Source organism: Tachysurus fulvidraco, chromosome 1 (genome assembly GCF_022655615.1).
Source record: "Tachysurus fulvidraco isolate hzauxx_2018 chromosome 1, HZAU_PFXX_2.0, whole genome shotgun sequence".
NCBI classification, from domain to species: Eukaryota; Metazoa; Chordata; class Actinopteri; order Siluriformes; family Bagridae; genus Tachysurus; species Tachysurus fulvidraco.
In genome coordinates this window covers 31,160,956-31,184,217 of record NC_062518.1, presented here as the reverse complement: position 1 = coordinate 31,184,217, position 23,262 = coordinate 31,160,956, and the positions used below count along the sequence as shown (strand labels likewise).

At 40.0% G+C, this 23,262-nt stretch overlaps 1 protein-coding gene across 7 annotated transcripts in view; it reads right to left on the bottom strand.

The window, feature by feature from the left end:
- Positions 1-438: 438 nt before the first annotated feature.
- ppargc1a (peroxisome proliferator-activated receptor gamma, coactivator 1 alpha) overlaps positions 439-23,262 on the bottom strand; it is a 276,297-nt gene continuing 253,473 nt past the window's right edge. For 2 of the 7 annotated variants that reach the window (XM_047818462.1, XM_047818470.1), the window contains exons 3-13: positions 17,096-17,287; positions 16,142-16,264; positions 15,290-15,629; positions 13,545-13,590; positions 13,285-13,358; positions 9,995-11,030; positions 8,694-8,786; positions 8,171-8,291; positions 5,997-6,118; positions 5,327-5,478; positions 439-3,248 (exon numbers count right to left, since the gene is read on the bottom strand). In XM_047818462.1, the coding sequence (XP_047674418.1) occupies positions 3,145-3,248; positions 5,327-5,478; positions 5,997-6,118; positions 8,171-8,291; positions 8,694-8,786; positions 9,995-11,030; positions 13,285-13,358; positions 13,545-13,590; positions 15,290-15,629; positions 16,142-16,264; positions 17,096-17,287 (2,403 nt within the window). In that variant the 3' untranslated portion in view covers positions 439-3,144. Of the gene's footprint in view, positions 3,249-5,326; positions 5,479-5,996; positions 6,119-8,170; positions 8,292-8,693; positions 8,787-9,994; positions 11,031-13,284; positions 13,359-13,544; positions 13,591-14,449; positions 15,630-16,141; positions 16,265-17,095; positions 17,291-23,262 lie in introns of all 7 variants that reach the window. The other 5 variants (XM_047818455.1, XM_027169428.2, XM_047818477.1 and 2 more) reach the window with 3 other exon arrangements.

Genomic DNA, 23,262 nt, shown 5'->3' with positions numbered 1-23,262 from the left:
CTTTTTGTTTTAATTCATATGCAGGAACCTGACAGAACAATTTATGTATGTTAGGAAACAGACTCTGCAGGATTATCATCACTCATGTCCCATGTTCTTGCAGAGTTGGCAAAAACATAAACATCAGATAAAAATAACCGACACTGCAATTGAGTCATCCACAACATCGCACAGATTAACGTGGAATATTTAAGTGTTGAATTTCAATATGAAATTAACATGTATATTGCTAATTCTGCTTCATTAGATGAATGTCCTCAAGGAAAAAAAAAAAAACAGCCATGTAAAAAGCTACTGCAAGACATTTTTTTAAGAAAAGAATCCAGTAACATTATTCAAACATGGCTCATGATTGTGTGTTTTGGTTTTTCCATCGAACAAGCAGACAAAAGGAAAACGGGAGGAAACGAGTGGAACAGGTTAGGGGTATCCAGTGCATTTCTTTAAAACACATTTCCCTTTATTGGCATGGTGAGACTGATGAGAATTGCACATAAAAAATAAAGTTCACAAGAAAATTGTACATTAGGTAAAACCACAAAGGCATTGGTAAGGACTCAGCAGAAGGCAACATGGATAGGGGACAAAAAAGAAAGGTAACAATCAACACCCTTCTCCTCTACCCCTGCCCGACCTCAACCCCACCCCGAGAATACAATCCGATATAACCCCACACATACACTTGCATTCGTATACACACACAAACACATCTTATCCTTCCAAAATCAACATGATCATCAAGAAACAGTTTTGTACAGCAGTGGGAAATCCCTCAGTAGTTCACATTGGTAAAAAGCCACACAGTCAAAAAAAACCCACTGGGGATTGCAATATATTGCTACTTTTGCCATTTACAAAGCTTTTTTTTTTTTTTTTTTCAAATATCACAATGATTAAAGCCACATATCAAATGAGACATGACACCATTACCCAAGCTCTGTACAGAAAGAACATACTAGACAGGACAAGGAAAGATTTTCTTCTTCTTTTTTTTTTTTCAATATTTAATTTCATCCCTTGTGATATTGCCTCTTTTTGTAGACTCATCTACGCAGTCATATTTCAGAAAAGGTGTAACGTGACCTGTTGATATTAATACAAAGATAGTTGGGCTCTTTTGAAAAGAAGCTAGATATTAATTGAACTAGAAACCGCAAGCTAACCCTAAGTGTCACTAGGAAGGTAGTGCGATATTCAGACAGGCCCACGCTTTTAATCATGTCTCTCATGTTATTCTGAGTTCTTAAAAAGACTGGTATAATAAGCCTTTTCTCATTCGCTGTAATGTTCAAAGAGCAGCCGTAATCTCCAACACACATTCAGCCAGAAGCAGACACGTGGTACTGAGTTGCCCGTCTGTCAGGAGTAATGCAATATATTTCTCACTTTAGATATTTTTTTTTCTTTTTCTATCTTTTAGTTTCCCCTGTACACTGCATATGATGCTCAGGTGTAGTGTGATAATGGAATGAGTTTGGGTACCAGGTCAGGTCAAACTATACAGCTTCAGCTAAAAGACAACTGTGAAAAATAATTTATTGCTTTTTTTTTTTAAACTTTTTTATACACATTTTGTCTTTCATTATTACTATTCATCTCTTTATAATTATTACAGTGAATAACGTGAAGATTAATGTCATAGATTTTTTTTTTTTTTTTTTATCAAGTAAAGGTTTGTTAAAAATTCTGGAAAGAAAACTGTAAACTTTATTTTGGCATTCACATAACCAAGTGTATGAGGAGCAATGAGACAGATTTATTGTGGTGTGATGACATACCTGCTAAATTAGTTTTATTGCTTTATGTGCTTTAGAAAAAGAAAATGTTTTTTTAAAAAAAAAAAAAACATTAAAAATGGCCGTGGATGGTGGAAAACAAAATCATGTACCTTCTGGTGACCATAAATCTTTCTAAAAGGCTGAGAAATCAATATTTCTGTAGAACCTCTGCGTCTTTCGATATATGAATGTTAAATAAGTCAAACAACAATATAAATAGTAAAATTTGTAAGGCGCATCATAGTAGATGTCAACCATAAATATTTTGATCAAAATACTGAAATAAATACACTTCTTCCTCATGAACATGAGTACATGAATTTATCTTTGTAGAAGAGCAATCATATATTAGTAATATTGAATTATTATAAAAGCAATCATAAAAATTATTAGTGTGCACAAAGTAATCAATTAAAAAGTTAGTGTTTCCTTCAGAGAAAAAAAAAATCTTATGCTTGTACACAGTAATGGACATAAAAATATTCAAATGTACCATACATAGGTTGTGTAAGGAAAACACTGAGAAAGCGTAAAGATGAAACTATACATGATTAATGACATTTTTAAAACAAAAGTCTAAAAATCTGTTCACATGCTCCCCCTGAAGAGCACCTAATCTCCACAGACAATTTCTTATTCATTTTCTTCTTTTTTTTTTTTACAATCACTCCACATAACCGCCATGTTGGTTATGTGTCACTGTAATGACTACAGATTGACATTCTCGATTAGGAAAAACTCCGTCTTATAAAGGCTGCGTTTTACAGTGCATAGCTGTAACAAATAAAGAACTTTGCCTTGATATGTACACAAAATAAAAAATATTCCATTTAATATCTGTAAATATTTGTTTATATCATTTCTCCCCCCCCAAATGTAGACAATATTACCTTGAAGACGCTACTAATCCCATACTCAACAACATTGTAACACCACATCAAAATATTAGATTCAATAAAAAAAAGAAAAAAAAAAGGCAGAAAAAGTACAAATCAATAAAAATAAAAACTGACTGAACAGGCTGCATGTTTTCACCCCTCAAAGCGCTGAGATTGGAGCAGTGCATGAAGAAAACAATCCAATGGAGATCACTGTCTCATACAGCAGCACAGCACAGGCACATCTTTGTGCACTCCTCTAAAGGTTTATTGGCTAATCCCCAAAGGTAATGTCTTTGCAGCAGCAATGTTCATGTAAACTTTGCTTTTAGATACACATATATGTTCTTTCTATATATACACATGTATATATATATATATATCTTTATATATATTTTCCCCTCTATAGTCTCGTATTGAGAGGAGCGAAACAGCAGTGAGGTATCACAAATCCCTCGCTTTGCAGCCAGCAGGTGTGGTGGAGCTCGTTACCTTCTCAGGCTACACTGGGCCTCGTGCAACAAGCTGTCAAAATCCATCGAGTCATATTTGCTTTTAGTTGAAGTCGGATCAAAGTCTTCAGAATGAGAGTCTGAAAGAAGCAGGAGACAAAATCAGACATCGAAGCTGTACAAGAAAGACAGCCTCACAAGCTTGCAACTATTTTACAAACAAGTTATTAAATCTTGTCAAGTTATTAAATAGTCAAAGCTCATGACATTTGCTTTGCTTTGTTCCCCTCTGGAATTGATGTAATCTTATTCTATTAAAAAAAAAAAAAAAAAAGATTTCCTTATCTGCAGCTCACATACTTACACTCCATTAAAAAGTAATTAAACTTAGAAATAAAGCTAATCATTTAAAAATAAATCAAAGCCAGTGGGAAAAATATGAAAAGCATATATTTTAATGTGTAGCTGTTACAGTAAACATGGCAGTCACAAAATTCCCTGTCTAAATAAACAGCAGTGAAGCTGGGCCGTGTGAGAAATGGGAATGACCATGGCAAGCATTACGCCAGGCGTGATCTAATACTATGGCTAAACGGAGGACTATGTCACGTCATGCACCTTGAAGGAAGACAAATGCCCCTATGCTCTACTTAGAATTAATGGACAGGTTCTTAAAAAAAGGTGAAAAGAGGTATTTCATTGGGGTTATTTTATTCATTTTCCCTCACCCTTTGAAGGTATGAATGCTGTTGTAAGTAAAAACCTCTGAGACAAAATGGAGGTCTCACACCCGTGTGCTCCGGCATATATACAGTCACCTACTGTAAACACAAGGTAACAGATGCCGTCCAAGTTGCTTTTAGAGGATGCATTACAACCCCCATCTAAATACCTTTGGCCTTACTCTCAGCCTCTGAAATACACTTTAATGTTCCCATTATTTGAAGGTAAGTGCACTTGTTCTCTTCCATTGACCTGCATGGCCATCAGTGACACCGAGACAAATGCCTTCCAAATGCGTCCTCCCGCATCGTGTGTCTCTGAACTCACATTTTGCAGAAAATAAATGTGGAGTGGAAAATCGACTAACTATTAAAGCCACCAGCATAGCTGCCCCTCCCCCACTATCCTCACTTTAACGGAAGCAAATGATCTTCCATTTGTCTTTAATGACCAGCATTCTGCATTGTCTTTAGAATAACACGTCCCTTTTTCCATCTAACGAAATAAAAAACACGCAAACATACTCCTTCGTGGTGGAGAGAAATATCACTTCACACTCCACCTTTCTAGGCACTGTGATCAGAGGAGGGCTTTAAATTATTTCCTGAAGAAGTCACATTATCTGCTGGACAGATAGATGAGATGTCCAAGATTTTCAATGGCCAAGATGACTGAGTGTCACAGACAGGAGACATTGTATAACACATGCTCTTAAATCTAAGGCCTTTCCATTTAACATTGTATTGGATTTACAAAAAATCAGGGCAGAGGCTAGACAAGAAATGCTTCTAGTATATAAAAGACCAAAAATGGAACAGAAAATGGAGAAGGAGTATGAACAAAATGTAAAGAAATGGGGATAAATTTAATTAAATCAGACTTTCTAAGTCACACACTCCCTAGGTCTCTCTCTCTCTCAGGCTTCTCTCTCTCTCCCTCTCTCTCTCTCCCTCTCCCTCTCCCTCTCCCTCTCAGCCCTGCATTCAACTTTGTGTCAATCCTGATCTTGCCTTTGTTGGTTGTCCCAGCAGCTGGCAGAAGACAGACTTCTGCTGGGGAAGTGAGCTGATCGGACTTGACCTTGCCTTCTTCAACTTTCCCTCCATTTCTACACCCCTTTTTTCTCCACCACACAGTGAGCCAAAGCATGAAATATACACGCTTGATGTGCGGCATCAATATACCTCAGGGAGCTTTAAAGCCACCAAACCACCTCAAAGTGGATTTTCTTCTATGCTGAATACTTTACTGCACATCATCACTGCTATACTTCTGGTAACTGTGTATACTTTAACATCTTAAAAACACTACTGTAGTGAACAGACATGCAGAGTCACGGTTCAGTCCCCGGTTCCAAATGAGAGTGCCTGCTGTCCTCAATACATCCACTGACTCTGATGTTAAGGCATCTCTCAACTTATTTGTTTTCAGTCTTTTCTTTTGTGTAGACAAAAGCTGCCCTTTGTCAATGCTGAAGCCAAGCAGGCATACTTACCCAGGTCTGTGTAATTGGATTTGCAGAACTGCTTTTGTCCACCGAAGCAGAGCTTGAACTGAGGCTCGTTCGGCCTGCGCAAGGTGTGTCCATTCTCAAGGGCAGCGAAGGCATCACAAGTGTAGCGGTAGGTGATAAAGCCAAAATTGTCCCTGGGATTGGGAACAGAAAATGTAGCATGAAGTACATAGAAGACATCAGCTAGAGGCACTACGACACACTATATAAATGCAAAAAAAATTATCAATACAATTGAGACATTGCATTTTTTTTTTCTGGATTTTGATGTCCAAGGAGTATTGTCCTATTTCTATTCAAGTCAGTCTATTTTTGTCTAATATAGCTCATTTTTTAATTCAGCAGTGGGATTTATGCTTGTCCTCTAATTCAACTGCCAGTGGGAACAAATATATAATTAAAATATTTTTTAGACTAAAATAGACTTAATTGACCCCTTTTGTCACCTAGCAAACAATGTGCACTAAAAGTGGAACAAAAAATATCAATGAAAACATTATAAGACATAAGATATGAGTCCTGATTAACTAACTGCCAGCAAAACAGTAACGCCATAAGAGTATCATCTTTAGTATGGCACTTTAATGACAAATCAGCAGCTTTCAAGGTTTGAAACTGTTATTAACACACATACATTTGCTGAAAATCTTACCCATTATGTCTCAAGTTGATGGCACACTCCTCGATCTCGCCAAAAACTTCAAAGCGCCGCTTGAGTTCGGAGCGTGTGCTGTCAGCCCGGAGACGTCCAACGTACAAAACCCGCCTCTCCTCCTGGTCATTAAAAGCAAGACAAAGACAGGGATTAAAGAAAGTATAGCGACTCTGTCTTTTCTCTCTTTCTGCCCTTAACTTTTACTCCATGACTGCAATTAACATTAAACACTGTGGGAAAGCCAAGAACAGCACAAGGAGAGAGGCTGAATGACTCAACACTGCCTTTTCCTTGCTCTTTCATCTTATATGCGTATGCAGTATTACTAATTCCTTTTTCTAATCTGATGTGTGAGTTAGTGGGAGCTTTGAACAGCCCACTCATGTACAATGTTCCGGTTCATAACAACTAAGGATTGACCCTTGATGCTTTATTAGAAGATTATAACCTTTCAGTCTAAAAAGACATAAGACATAATGATGGCTGGTTCATTTCACTCAGAGCTGCTTTTCGAACTATTTGTTAGGGAACAAAATAATTAACTGCCCTCATGTTAAACCTGCTCTCCATCATGCCAAAAAACACAGGTGATCATCTCCATAGTTCTGTATTTGTCATGGCATATTAGCTTACAGTGGTAAAGAATTAGCTGAAACAAACCAGAATCATTCCTTTTTTACTTTCTTGTAGACTTTCATCAATAGTAACACCACAATGCAAAAAAATGATAACTAAGCACATATAAATATCTAATTCTGTATATAATTTTTTTTATATTGGTGAAATTATATGTATGCACTAAATATATACACATACGATCACTTTCATTTTCATACAACTTGCACATGTAAATGAATTGCCTGACCATAAAGTAAGAGTTGACCCCAGTACTTCAGTGTTCTGTCATTTGATTAGACAAAGCCATTACAAATAACCAGAATTGTTTCCTCTCCTAGCCCCTCCTCCACACCAGCACATTACTGTACCAGATACAATTGTTTGCTGAATTGGTGGTTTAGTTGCTGACAGCTGATAAATGCAGCAAGGTTTTAAAGATGACACCTTGAGGCTGATGATTCGTATAAATCTCTCACATCCCCTGGCCCCCCCAAATCTTTCCTGACAGCTCGGTTCACGCTACCCATAATTGTCTTTCTGCCACCAAGGCAGGAGAAAAAGGCAAACGTTGAGCCCAAGCCACACGTGCATCACTTGATGTGTGAATTTGTCAGTAAAGGGCAGAACCAAGCAAGAATCTTGTCTCATTTCACAAACTGGTCAGGCAGAAAAATCGAAAGAATTGTGTTTAAGGGAATTATATTTAAAACAGATAACTTCCCTAAATCCAAATGTGGTGACTTGGATTTCCATAGCGTTGATTTCTTTCTTTTTTTAACACAATTATTCTCGCCCCCACTGCCTAGTCGATAACATTTAGCCTGTGGTGTGATTAATAGCATCTGACACCATTCAGAGACTTCACAAAGATGTTAAAAATACACAATTGGGAATAAAGAGGAAATGTGTGTAGCCTGTATGATTCAGAGTTCTAGCTTTGCATGAACCCCCTTACTGGGAGACAGCAGGGAGAAGGATGTGAGCTCAGAGCAGAGTGTAGTCAAAGCAGGGAGGCTGAAACAGTGGGAATTACTTTAAGAATGCATGAATGTGAGAATGGAAAAGAAAAAAAAAACACACAAATGCTATTACTGGTAATAATGATAGTAGTAATAATAAAACAATAATAAAATGTAATAAAATGTAATAAAATGTAATAAAATGGGGGGGGGGCATGGTGGCTTAGTGGTTAGCACGTTCGCCTCACACCTCCAGGGTTGAGGGTTCGATTCCCGCCTCCGCCTTGTGTGTGTGGAGTTTGCATGTTCTCCCCGTGCCTCGGGGGTTTCCTCCGGGTACTCCGGTTTCCTCCCCCGGTCCAAAGACATGCATGGTAGGTTGATTGGCATCTCTGGAAAATTGTCCGTAGTGTGTGAGTGAATGAGAGTGTGTGTGTGCCCTGCGATGGGTTGGCACTCCATCCAGGGTTTATCCTGTCTTGATGCCCGATGACGCCTGAGATAGGCACAGGCTCCCCGTGACCCGAGGTAGTTTGGATAAGCGGTAGAAATTGAATGAATGATTGAATAATAAAACGTATTGAGTTCACTTACTATTGCTCTTTTTTGTTGTTTCTCCCTCTGTTCTGCCCTCTCTACCTCGCGTTTTTCATAGTCCCGCTGGTACTCCTCCCTCTGCAGCTGTTCATGCTGGTATTCTTCATAGCTGTCATACCTACGCGAAAAAAAAACAACACAAATTTCGTCACAAATGCAATCATGCGCCTATATTTTATAGCATTAGATCCCTTGAGTGGTGTCTAGAAATGGCTAGAGCACAAAGGACTAAGTTCCATTTTTTTTCCTGAGAGAAGATGACAAACAAATGCATTAATAAGATGTCTTCTCACAGCGCAAAAGGTTACGGCTCTCAAAGGAGGGACTCTTGAGGGAACATGTCAGGAATCGAGCAGCTGCTTCTGTCAGCACAACTTCACATGCCATTACTTTCTGCTTAGTTTGAGCTTTGTGTCAAAAAGTGGAACTTTTTGATCTGCAAATGGCTGACTCCCTTTGCAAAAAAAGAAATCAACATCTTTACAAGAAGATAGCAATAGAAGAAAAGGAAGATATTTACCTGGGCCTCTGAGCGAGACCAGAGTGAGAGTCAGACTGAGGAGTTCTAATAGTCCTGGATTTGAAAGTGCTCTTATCAACAGTACGATGAGACCTGCAATCAGACGAGCAGAAACATTATGGCTTTTAAATGTAAAATGAATAGCTTAGTTATTATAGTATATTTTAAAAGCAATTTTCTATAAATTACCTGACATGTACTGAAAATTGCTTCCCTGTCATAGATTATAACAGTTAAATGAAATCCACTAATGGGCCTGAAATACAGACGATCCATCTAAGGGGGTTTTTACACCTGGTCACTTCATGCGTTTTCTGTGATCCGATAGCTATCCGATTGTAAAAAGACCAGGTGTAAATGCCCTCCGAAACGGTTTCGAGACGGATATAAATCGGATCGCTCAAACCACTTCAGGAGGTGGTCTGGGATGCATTTCAGATGAAACCGGACAGGTGTAAATGCATGTGGTTGTTCAAGCCACATACGTCAGCGCAATACTCCTCCCAAACGGAAGTACGTCACTCGCAAGTGACTCGCGAGTCGTGCATCGCACCAGAAACAAATATGTTTTCCCACCAGTGCTGGCTCTGATCTTTCACCCAGGTGTCTCGTTGGGTCTTAAAATGCACTGTTGCTGCCAGCGAAAATGCAGCAAACAGTAAATGCTGCTTTCTTGTAGCAACCGCATACACCAAAGCGTGTTGCATTTCTAATGTAAATGGAACATTTTTAACAAATCAGGTAGCTATCGGATCAGAGAAAACACATGAAGCGACCAGGTGTAAAAAGGCCCTAAGGATACTTTTCAGCAAAAATAAACTGCCATATCACTAATGCTTGTGAAAATGTGACCGCTTACTATGTAGTCAGACAATTCTACAATCCAGGGAAGCATGAACAAAGTGGGATTATGAAGAATTGTCTTATTCAATTAAAAACAAAAGGAATCAAAACATGACCACTCGTATATTTGCAATGAACACGATTCTCGTGCAAGTTTAAACAATAAAAAAAAACATGCCAATTTTTCATTGTGTTGCATTGCAATGTATTGATATGTTCAAAACTATATGAAAAAAGAATTCGATAAGGTTATTTAGTATGAATTTCATAATGATTCAGCCCATAAGTGTAAATAATTTTGTAATGAATCTTAGTCTGCACTAAATCCATGCCACCAATCATACTGTGAGACTCAAGCTCTCCCTGTGACATCCTAGAGAAGAGGTGCTCTTTACTGAGCTATGTACAATTGCAATCAGAGCACTGTAGAGATTGTGATCATCCTAACAGTTTCTTACCAAGAGGGGGAGCAGTTATCTGGGGATTGGGAACAGGAGTAAGGAGACCTGGAGAGGGATCTGTATCTGTGGCGGGAGGAAGACCTGGAGCGGGATCTAGAGCGTGACCCAGACTGCATGTTGTAGAAGTGCAGTGGTGAAAGCAGAGTTGAGGGTGGTGAGACCGAGCTTTGGGAAGGCAAGCTGCTGGATGGGGAACAGGGTGGTGAACCTTCAAAGAGCATCTCCAGTGGAGTCCCTTCCCAAGAGCAAAGAAGACGCTCACGGCCCACTTCTAGGTCCTCAAAGTCAGTCAGGCCCGTGTCCATGTAGGCCTCAAAAGGGTAATAGTTCTCATCCCCAGAGTCACTTTCATCTAGTGGCTGGAACTCACTCTGCTCAGTCTCACTAAAAAAGGCTTGCTGGGGGTTACCAAAGTGCTTATTGAGCTCTTCCCGTATCTCCTGGTCTCGCAGCAGCTTCCTGCCAGCAGAGATGCACTCTTTAGAAGTTTTGGCACCCAGTGCAGGACCGTTGTCCTGCCCCTGAGCTTCCTTGTCTGGACAAGCCTCCTGAACCATGGGGGAAAGACCCTGCAGCTGCCTTGCCAGAGAGGAAGATAAGGGACTGGTGGAAGACAAAGAGGATGTGAGATTAGAGAAGGCTGGCATGGTTGAGTCTTTAGGTTCCACATGCCGGCCCTCTACAGGCCCAGTGATTGTGGCAGCCGATGTGCCATTGTCTCGTTTTGTGCTTGAGGCCTGGCAATAATCATGATCACCAAACACACGGGGCGTAGGCCGCTTGCCCCGGCACTCTTCTAAGTTTCCCAGAGGCAGGGCAGAGGATGCCTTGCTCAGCTGGGCATAAAGCTCAGACTTCTCATGGGCCATCCTGCTGGAGCTACTGTATGGAAGAGAGCTAGGGCTTCCATTGCTCAGCTTGGCCTTCTTGTTCATCAGGGCTGAAGACGCTGAAGACAGCTTGGTTTTGAGTGATACTTTGAAAAGGTTCTCTTGACTGGCTTTATGAGGAGGTGTGGTAGGAGGTGTCAGACCTGTGCAGAAGAAAAGAGATAGAGTATTTAAATGTATAAGACAGGCATATGGTGCAGTACCCAATTTACTGAAATACTGAGCAATTAATTAAACCATAGATGACACCACAAACCAGCAGAAATCACTACAGATTTTGGACAAACCTCTTTAAAAAAAAAAAAAAAAAAAAAAAATGAATGTGTAATAAAAGTTTCTGTTTAATAGAAACTTTTTGTGCAAGTTTGCTATGAATCATCTTATAATATCTACATTCTCAAGGAACTTGTTGATGGCTCATTCTGGTATCTATATAAACAGTGTGCCTTTGAATTTGGACTCGGAGCTTGGTGGATTGTGGGGAATATATTATCATTCTCCTTGGCTCTGCTACCTCACTCCCTCATGGCAGTCCCAACAGATTTATGTGGCAGCAGATGGCAGTTATATGAGAAATCCTGAGATGTGCCATTTTACGACATTGTTAATGCACTTGCACAAACAACTGAACCCTCTCTATACTCCCTCTTGTCTTTTCTGTCTGGAAAAGATCTAGATATGTGTTTGATATATGTTCAGTAGTTTATATTTGACACTGCAGGCATCACTTATTTACATGGGGTAGCTTTCTGGATTTGTAATAATCTAGGTATGATCATTATGTGGTTGAGGTAAATTTGAGACCTGACAATAACTTGAGGATTGCCTTAATCTTTCCTTTTCATGTGTGACTGAAACACCATCATGGCAAAATAATTTGTAAAGAATAGTAAGTTAAGGGTTTTTTATTGCCTTTGGATTGAGTTTGAAATAAATATATCCTGGTCAGTCAGTGAAGGATGTAACATTAAGAATCATACCACTGTGGATTTTGCTTTTCTGGTACAATGTGCACACACATTGCTGGATGAATTATTACCTATAACTGACATAACTGATCCGCATGATAATCTAAAAAGCCATGCAAGAAGTAACACACTGACTGTTCTGGGTGCTGTAGATACTATAATTAAGGCACCAGCAGCCCACAGTAAATCTATTAGAGATGAGGGGATTAGGGATCAGTATTAAAACACCTACTCTTAAACATACTGTACTCTGCAGGTGTTTGGCTAAATCTCTGGCAGATCCTGTCACTGCTACAGAACTTCAGGAAGTCAATGTGCTGATTTTTGCTGGCTAGATGAACATTTAGTTTGACTAAAACATCTTATTAAATATTATCCGGCTGATGTAGCAATTATTCTCCACATTTCTCTGCATTATCACAGCCTAGAGAGCTCAAGGTAGGACTTGGGAATGTGCAACAGGATGGAACTAATCTTTAAGTGGAAAGAAGTGGATTGAAGTTCTTGCCTTGATGCCTGCTTTAATTTAATATCTACTCACAAATCTGGGTTGTGCAAGATGGAGACGAGTGTGAGGATGTATGCAGTATATCAACTATTTGGCTAAAAGATCTGCAATAAGAAGAGACAAAACGTAACAGTTCCTGATGATTTCTTTTAGGAGACCGAAGTGTAACCTATATTTTATGCTTAATGTTATTATGGTAAAAGCAGACAAGTACTGGGTTTCTAAACAAGGTCAAATACAAAGAAACTGAAAAAAAAAAAAACCTTTTGAAACTCCCAAAACCTTTTGAAAATCCATCTAGCAATCTCAGTCTGTGACAACTGCCAAATACAAAAGTGTTACCTTGAATCGCATTGGGTAGGTCAAATCTGTGCACATTACTGAGCAGCCATTACTCAATGGTACATGGTAAATGAATATCAAATGGCCCATTCATTCTGACACACTAGGAGAAGAAAAGGGCAGCCATTTTGTTTTTATTGACCATCAGTGATTAATCTCTGCATGGGGGCTACTAGAATAATTACCTGCAAGATTTACGCTGATAGAGAGAGAAAAAGAGAATTGCTGAAGACTTGTGTTTTAGCCTCAATCGACATTCACTTTTACCAACACTCGTTATTAATAAATATATAATGCATAAAAAATAATCCAGAAAGAATACCAAAAATCCCAATCCACTGACCGCATTTTGACAAATGGCTCGAGTCCAAACAATACTGGGCACAACTGTGAAAATTGTGGGAGTGTCTAATATAATGACCGTACAATATAACAATAGAAAAGAAAGAAAATAATATATGTGATGTCAACAAATCAAAACAGGTTTTGCTTCAATTTGGCAGGTTATAAGGAAAGTGACAGTCTAGCAGTTGTTGTAGGATACTAAAAGATATTATGAAGAAAATTTGCTTAGCCTACCTGGGGTTCCAGAGATCTCCACACTCAATGTGCGTTCAATGGTCTTGTTCTCAAATGGAGATCCCTTGTGGTCACTGCAACACATAAAAAAGGAACAGATATAATGCAAGTGAATGATGCCCTTTTAAATGATCGTGTGGTCTTACAAATGAAAATGAAATTTAAAAAAATTGCCTCATTGACCTTTTAGATCGCTTTTTTGTTTGGTGTTTAGTTCAGATTGTCTGCGCTATGAGAATGGTGCAAAAACTCTCACTTACTTTGGAGACTCTGGGGTCAAAGGAAGTGGCAAGGTGGTTGGTTTGGCTGTAGAACACAAAGGAGCATGGGTAATTAATTAACTAGGTCACACTGTGCCTAAAAGATATCAGGTCCAAATCTACAAATAAAGTTTAGATTTTGATCGTTAACACTGAAGACGTGGCTTTCCCATCCCAATAGTAAGTGGCTAGAGATTTTATCCAGCCAACAATTTAAAAGGAAGCTAACTTGACCCCATTTGTTTGTTTTGTTAATTTTTTTTTTGGTTTTACTGTTCGGTTGTTTGAGGCAAGATGAAATGATGGCATGTGTCCAGACATCCAACCCACATGAAAGTTCACCCACAACACAGAAAGACAGAAAGCAAAAATAAATAAATAAAGAAATAAAGAAATAAAGAAATAAAATGAGTGTGAAAGGAAAATGTAGCACACATATATTACAGATGGCAATGGTGAAAACCCAACTGAGGAGTAAAATATTTGGCATGCATTTTAAACCAAAGCAGGAGAAGAAAGAAGAGTCGAGGAAGCATGTGCAGTTGCCTGAGGCTGCGACTGTCTTCAACTGCAGCTAGGGGAATGTCTCTCAATTATATAACTATGTCAAGGCAGCCATGTTTGCCCAAGACTGCACAGAAATTGAGCATCGTTTTTTGTCCAATGCTAAATTATGGTCAGCTCCAATTGTGTTTGTGAGAAAAAGCGTTTCTTGAGCACTTACTTTATCTGTAAGTGATTTACTATAATGCCCTTTGGAATGAATTATGCAACTGACTGCGTATGTTGTATTTCAGGATAAAACTAGTTTGTTAGCATCAGGGTTAGTCTGTAGTCAAACTGGGAAGCAGTTAGGGGAGGAGAGGCAGAAGAGAGACAGAGGGCAGGGATGCAGCAATGATTACCTAACGGTGGTGGAACCTGGTCATCGGGGTGCTTGCAGTCTGCCTGTCTGTGTGGGTTCTGCTCTTGTATGGTGGAGGGAGTGTGCTCTGGAACTAAGGAGTCTTGGAAGAGTGGACTTGGCAAGCCCCCTGGGAATGACAGGGGGCTGCCTAAGAAATCATCATGAACATCCACCCCATTTTGCCCCATTTTAATTTTAGATCGTCCTATATCCTGCTCAAATTGCATTAACAAACATTCTAAATCCATGTCAACCAAGGTTGAAAGTTCAAGATCTGATGAGTTAGCTTGTCTAGGTTCCTGGAGGTGTGGAACTGGCTTTACTATCTGATGTCCCTGACTATCTTTCACTATGTGCCCATCCCACCCTTTGTCTCTAGGAGGTGTTTTGAGCGGATCTTGCTTGTCTGTCTGGGACACACTGGGCATTTGTAGGTGGGCCCGATAACGGGCTGGCCTGGGTCTGGAGGTCAGCAGCTGGCAGAGCATGGGATGCTCCTGCTCTTGCCTCCTCTTCCTAATAGTTATAGTGATGTGCCTGTCAGCACGGCTGGCCCCAGCCCAGCCGCCCGCCTCAAGACAACAGCCACAGCTGCCTGCGCGACCCGTCTCTCTAGGCGGGAGAGAGTAAGAGTGCATGTACCTAATGAAGCGGGCGGCAGCCAGGCTGCCTGTGTCAGCACCCTGCGGTGGCCTCCCCTCTTCACTGGAGCAGGCGTGGCTACAGCCACTTCGACAGGATGGCACAACAGGGGTGGACTGCTCCCCATGTGTACAAGGCCGCCACTGCCCTGCCCCCTCACCAGCCACACTATATGCCCCTGCTGCCTGGCTCTCACCTCTCTGGGCCTGCACTGCCAGCTGCTGCTGCTGCTGCGTTGACAGGGAGGCAGAGGAGGGCTTCTTCTTTGAGGCAGTAGAGGAGGAACAGGAGGACAAGGAGGAGAAGGAGGAGGTGGATGAAGAAGATGGAGAGGAAGACGACGAACAGGAGGAGGTACCAGGCCCACCCCTGTCCTTGTCGCAGCCTGACCAGGTGCTCTTCGCATCATTGGCTCTCGTCTGGAAGGCATCATCGCTGGCAGTGAGGTACTTGAGCAATTCAGTGCACGGGCGTCTCACCAGCCGATTTGGCTGGGGGCAGACCCCTCTTTGTTTGCTGTTCCAGGGGTTGTCTGTCTAAGGAGAGAGAGAGAGAGATACACAGAGAGCACAAGGAGAAAAAAGGGGGAGATGGAAAAAAGAAATTAAAAAAACAGTAAGTTAGTGTGATACGGTTGTGATTCTGTCTCTGCACACAGCAATGTAAGCATATATCGCCCATCATCTTAATTGCAAGGTTTTGGAATAGCTCCTGTGAGTTCTGCATGCTTCTAGTTCAGTGCCCTCTGAGAGTCTGCCATATGCAGGGCTCCAAAAACAGAGGAGTCATTAAAGAAAATTAACTCGTTGATGAGATATTCTATTTCATTTCAAATATTTTATTGTAAAAACCATTTGCTAAGATTTTTTCGATTCAGAGTTTCTTTAAAATGTATTTCCAAAACCAGCCCATTTACACTGTCTGACAGTAAAAATAGAGGGAAGAAAATATGAACCTATTAAGAAAAAAAGGCAAGAGAAATATGGAAATGGGAACACTTGTAGGATTATAGAAAAGGACCCTGATGATGGATGTGGCATGTAGATACCTTGGTAACAGCAGGTGTTGGTCGTATCCTGTGGTTGCTGGCTGCATGGTTCTGTGCCTTACTGCCTGGGTATTGATTATAGCTGAGCTGAGAGTTAGGTGGAGCCAAAAGGAGTTTCTTTAGCTGCAAAAAAAGCAAAGAAACTGTTAAACAAATACAGAAATACTTTCAAAATAATCCAGCTCACTATATCAAAATCACTTACAATCAAAACAAAGAAATGTATTAGAGTTGTTGTTCTAATACTCTGATGATAGTTATTTCCTGTTTGGCCATAATACTGTACAATGCATCATTATATACTGATCCCTGGAAGTACTTGTGACATGCAAGCTACATGCCTGCTATGAGTAGCTGTTGAATATGGATGTGACATGGGAGACAGTGGAGGAGAGCACTCATGAGGCATATAGTAACATATGACAATTAAAAAAAATTGAAAAAGTGAATCTCTAAGAATTTGTTAGAAGCATGGGACTGGTGGCACCAGGCGAGATTCACAGTATCACAAAACTTCTCCATTGCCCCAAACATCTTCCAGCTTATTTCAGGAACTCTTTAGATACAAACAAATTTCTGCTCTTAAAAGGAATAACTTTTATTATGGTCTCTAAGCCCATAATGCCAGGCTTTCTGAAATAATATACAATGAGATTTACAACAGGAACACAGATCCTCCTTAATTTGCTCTTTCCTTTATGCTGCATGGCTTAGTTCTGAACACAGCCGTGGCATTCAGCCTACCAGAGGGTCTGCCTGCTGAGCTCGCACCCGTTTTTGGTCACAGGCTTGCAGCATCTCCTTATCTGGTGTATGTGAAGGCCAGGCAGGGGAGAGTAAGAGAAGTACAGAGTATGCCAAACAAAGAGGAAGAAAGAACAAGAAGGCTGGACATGGTTTGTGCTAGGAGGGGATTATAAAGCAGGCAGGAGAAGAGGGAAGTGGATGCCTTACCAAGGAGGGCTCCTCTGGCTCTGGGGTGCGTGGTGAGCCATCGGGGGTGGAGGGACAGCTCTGATCGCTGGCGTTGGTCACGTCCCCATCTGCCAGGGCTTCAAAAGAAGGCAATCCGTCCTCGTCCACAGGGATACTGTCCAGGGTTTCTGTGAGCACTGCCAGCAAGTTGGCCTCATTTTCTTCATCTATCTTCTTAGAAAGTGGCAAAGGAAAGGGGCGAGAAAAAAAGAACAGAAGGAGAAAATAGAACAGTTTAGTTTGGAAAAGTCGATTTCTGCCTCGCTTTGTGCTCGCATGACCACAGGAGGGAGGGGTGCTACTCTGCTGTTGTTAGTAGAATATGGAGAGCTCGTTTTTTTTTCTGCAGTGTTATATGGAAAAATGGGTGCACCGAAATTTCTTTCAACTACAAATTGCTTTATCCACATGAGTCAGTGCTGTCAGTCATACATTAAGCATGCAGCTTACTGGACCAAAATAATATCTCCCAAAAGAAACCTATTAACTGGGCTGACACACAGCAACTACCCAGGGAAAAGAGAAGGAGAGGGAGGGGGAACAATGGAAGGAAACTTGAAGTTGCTTTAGTTCTTAACTCTGTCTCCACAGAAGGGAGCTGATTCGAGCTGAACAATCCATAGAATTTGGGATAATCCACTAATGCTAAATGAATGTGATATTTTAAGCAATGCTAGCAAAGTAACAATATAGATGACTCAGTGCCAAAAAATCCAAAAATGAAGGGGAAAAAAAAAGGGTCAATTATGTGAAATACAGCAAATGCGTGCTGCTGAGTCAATTTCCTCAAGAAGTGGTCATGGTAACATGGGAGGGGCAGTAACTGAGGGTTATAGCACCAGGGGAGGAGGAGGAGTTGTGACAGGCACCGAAAGTTCCATTGGCAAAACCCATGGGTCATAACAACCATGGAAGATAAACACCACAACTGCCACGGGTCACGGTGCATGCATCCCAACAAGAACAAATCTTTTTATATACACTACAGGATTAACATCGCTTGCCGATAACGGGTAAGCCATGTGCAACCATCACCCTATTTGATTCCCTTTTTATTCATAGCTGAATAGATTACTATGCCAGCATGACACTATCCTTATGGGAACAGCTTCTGAAAAATCAAAACAGAGGCTGTTTTACTTATTGCTCCCTATTTAGATGACCCCAGGAGTTGATAGCAGTAGAATTTGATGAACTACTGACAGGCACGTCTTCGATACAAAGTGCAGTTCACTGTGAAGATAGCACTGTTCTGGCCTTATCCTTTATTCAATATATAAAATGATGACAAATTTAAGAGATAACCAAACACACAATGGAGCCTCAGAGGTCTGGAGATAAAACCGCTTTGGGGAGAATTGTTGCCTGTGAATTAACCGGGTGTTTGATTTCTATCCGTTTTAAAAATGTGGCTTATTCAGTACCGTCTATCCATCGTCAATATCGTTCATAGCATGTCAATCAATGCAGGATTAATTCATGTCAAAAGACCTTCAGGATTATTTCAAATATTGCATGGTTTCTAGTTTATATTTGGTTCAAAGTTTCCAGCCTGTTATTCAATTGAGTTATAAAAGAAATGAGAATCTTTGTGTTAAGACAAGGAAATTGATCTGGGAGATCCAGGTCATACTTTGCCATATTCTTCTTCAGGTATCACAAATCCAGGCACCCTGAGGCTTAGGAATAACACTGAAAGTTTCTGGTTCCACAGACAGAAAATATAATTAAATGTTGGCAGAGGTGTACAATCTAAAAAAAATATTTATCAAAATTAGCATGAGCTAATAGTTAGCTCAAAGCTGTGTCCTGTGTTGCTGGTAAGATTATGTCTATGAAGTCGTAACATGGGACACAATGGCATCTTGTACTGTCATTCTATTACTCGCTGCTTTATTTGTCATATATACACATTATAGCGCAGTGAAATTATTTTCTTTGCGTATCTTAGCTTAGAAGGTCAGGGTCAGAACATAGGGTCAGCTATGATACAGCACCCCTGGAGAAGAGAGGGTTATGGGCCTCGCTCAAGGGCTCTTAGTTGCAGGTTGATGGTGCTGCTTGAACCCTCAACCTTCTAATCAATAATCTAGAGCCTCGACCATTTGAATCAATTCTGCGTCTTGTCACTATCACTCTTCTCAACAGCTTTCATTCAGAGAGCTATAACTGACAGAAAAAAATGAAACAATGATCTAATATCAGGTGCTGGTGCTTGAATAAAGAATCACTTGCAGTAACCGTATGTACTTCAATCGATCACCCAATGAGGATGTTGGGAGGGGAAAAAAACGTAAGAAAAAAATTGCTTTCCTATTGTTTTTAATAACCTTCACTAAATGAAAAAGATCTAAGCAATTCTAGGCTAAATGTAATCACAATATATTAACCTGCTCCAATTCTAAAGGGTGTGACTCATGGCAGTTTTACTCCAAATGCTTCAATTAGCCATAAAAGACGCTGGCAAGCGGCAGGCACTTTCGCTCTATCTCCACTTCCTCCCTTTGCCTTTGCCTCAGAGGCGAGGCAGCGCTTATGAGACGTTCATTATCAGGTGAGCCCTTTTGTTATCAGACAGGCTGTCTTTGAAATCGTCCTTGCTTTAACTCTTTTATTGAGTTCCACCCGAGCCATTGTGTGTGCCAAGATACAATTCATGCCACTGATAATAGGCTATGTTTTTTTTTTCGCTCTCCTAAATAAGCCCCTGCACCCTGAGACAAACAGAGAAAATTTAAGCAAGCTGTCATGGTAAGCCGTACTCACATTTGTATTACGCATGTCTGCAGCCACACACATGGTGGATTGAAAAGGTAATAAAATTTAGGTGAATTACTCAAGAGTTTTACAACCAAAACCCTTTGCTGTGGCTTTACAGAAGAATACAAATGGTTATAGGTTTTCACAAGAGATATGTCTTATCTCTAATGGACTTTATCTTTTTTTTCTCTTTCTTTCTTCTCTCTCTCTCTCTCTCTCTCTCTCTCTCTCTCTCTCACACACACACACTCACACACACACACACACACTCACACACTCATGCACACACACACACACACGCACACACAAATATCCAAAGCACAGATGAGGTTAACTAAGTTGACACAGCAGCTAATCACAAGCAGAAATATTCGTGTGTGTTAAGGGAATTGAGTCACAGTGTTTCAGAACCTCTAAGAAAGTACATTACATCTGATAAACAAATAATTTCATTCTGTGTTATTAGCCTGCCCCCTGATTTCACAGCAAATAAATCAAAGTCATCGAAAGCAATATGTGAATTGCTCACAGAAGAGTGCCTGGTCATAGCACCATCACTTAAGCAGCGCTTGCGTGGGAGACTAGGAGAGATTCGCAGAGAAGAAAATCTGATATTCATATGTAGTATATATATATATATACTACATATGTAGATATATATATACATAGACTAACTGCAAGCAGAACACGATCTAGAATGAAGAGTGAAGCCTGGTCATTTTATTTAATCTGTCACATTCTAATGCGTCTAGCAGATAATGTCACAGCACGTACAACAAAATGGCATAGCATTCATCTGTCAACTGCAAAAATAGGATTCGGCCAGTGGAATCACTAGCACTATTTCAGACCTCATTTCCCCTGCAAATGATCCTGCAAGCTGGCCACTGATGCATGCAAGCTCCAGTGGCAATGATCACGACAGGCTATCTCATGGATTAACTTTTCATAACGCTCAAAGCATTAAAAGCCCAACCCCTCCACTCCTTTTGCTGGACATGAACTCTAACGTGATTCTCTTTTAGCCTGAAAAAAACACATTGAACTGAAATCAGCACGGAACAGATTTCTCCTTCAAATAAACTTAAAAGCGAAGACGTGCCCAGCAGTGAGCAGTGAAGTAATTCTCACCAGTCAAACATATTGATGAGTAGCACGATTGCTTATTGGGCCACTCCATTAGTGTCAATAGCGCTTTTAAGAAGCACGTTCACATCAGGGGTGTCGATTTACCGGCTCCTCTCACTAAATAGCAATATAAAGATAAGCCACTATAAACACATTCTAATTTCACATATGCAGCCTGTGTGTGTGTGTGTGTGTGTGTGTGTGTGTGTGTGTGTGTGTGTGTGTGTGTGTGTGTGTGTGTGTGTGTGTGTGTGTGTGTGTGTGTGTATGACAGCCACACTCATCCGCCCACCTTCTCTGATGACAACTAGTGATCTCCGGGGACAAGAATACACAGCATACACAACATACTCTAGCCTCATGCCCTCAATTACAAACACAGGAAAGAAAGGAGAGAGGGACAGGATGGACAAAGAAAAAAGGAGAGAGAGAGAGAGAGAGAGAGAGAGAGAGAGAGAGCAAACAAAAACCCGACAGCAAAGATAAAATGACAAATAGAGAAATAGACTTAAGCAGTGTCTTATTCCTCTGTGTATCTTTAATGTTCTAATAAAGTGTAATATTTGAGAATTTAGACATATTGCTACTCTGATTTTTCTAGTCTAGATACATAGCACAAGAAAAGCTTTTGTTTATCTTCGAATCTGTAACTAAAATCAACCAACAGAGAAAGAAAATGCTTGTGCTGTTGTCTGTCTACACAGTTTGTCTTAAGCACTCATTTCACGTCTGATAAGAATATACTGCTTTTTCAAATATTAATGTCCACCAAACAACTCTATATAATATAAAGGAACAAAGTGTAGCCCATACGTTATTAAAGAAAGTAGCGACTTAAATAATTAACAACTTTCCTGATTTGAAAACAACCTAATGGAGACCAGCTTGACTTTGAAAATCTTAGAAGTCAAAGCCTTAATGAAATGAACCACTGTACCTAAGAGTATTAATGCACTTTTAAGGACAAAGCCTGCTTACAGCAAAGATGGATTTGATTTAGTTTATTACTCTTTATAGAAGTTTTTTTTTCATTATACTGGACAGTAAACATACATTTCATTTTTTTGATTGTATTTTTATTCATCTTTTTTTATTATTATTATTTTGGTACATTTTGTACTAGTAAATACTTTTGTCTTTTGTCTGACACCTTATAATTTCTCACTGCCATTTTTTTTTAATTATTATTATCATTGTGATTTTTGTTTTGAATTCCTCTTTCCTTTCTATCTTGATGACTCGGCAATATTGTATGCTAGCGAACGCGAATAAAGTACTATGAAATAAAAAAAATGAATGTATTTCTTCACGTGCCTTTTGCATGATATAGCCATGAATACGGTATCTAGGCTGCGACTGTGGGGTTGAAATGTTAAATGTTAACGGTATATTAATTGTTTGTCAATAATACTTGAAGAAAATATATCGCAAACTGCAAATCCTGACAAATGTCCCTTCTCTAGAAATATCGGTTTGTTTCACAAACAGGACAATTTCTCGACTTATATTGAAATTTGGCTAATTTCCACTTTTAACCTTTTCCAACACTTTGTTGTTTTAACCTTTTAACCTTTTCAAACACACTAGTGTTTCATACCTGACATTAGTCGAAGGATATTATTTCACACTTAAAAATAGTCCCTGGCTCCTAAAGTTTACATTGTTCTGAGATAGTTAGTATCTAAATAACTGTTGATAAATAGTTAAAGAACTAGTTATAAAAACTGACCCCAAAACATGACATAGAACGGCGACCTATCGTCTATCAGAATTGGTATTTTTGGGATGTGATTCATGGTAAAGAAGATAAATAGGGTGTATGCATACATATACAATAGCCCTGACTACACCAGCGGTTTGTATGTATACAACATGTTTGTGCATGTGTCCTTGTTATGATTGCTTCGTTACCCTCCGGCTTTTCCTCTGACCTTTCGGATACTGGCATGCTCATCAGCAGCAGTGAAGCATGGCAGCCTGTCATTTATCACTGATATCAGCAGGAGAGGACACACCATCCCAAGCAGCCCGCTAAGCAGGCTAAAGAAGCGAACCTCTCCACGGCATGCCTTCATCCACTCTGCTTGAGTCTGTGTTTGTGTGTGTGTGTGTGTGTGTGTGTGTGTGTGTGTGTGTGTGTGTGTGTGTGTGTGTGTGTATATACGGTGTTACATTCTCCATATCACAAGCCTATGGTAATTGAAACCACAGAATCTTTGTGGAAATGCAGTCAATTTGATTCAGCCGCAGAAGGTCAC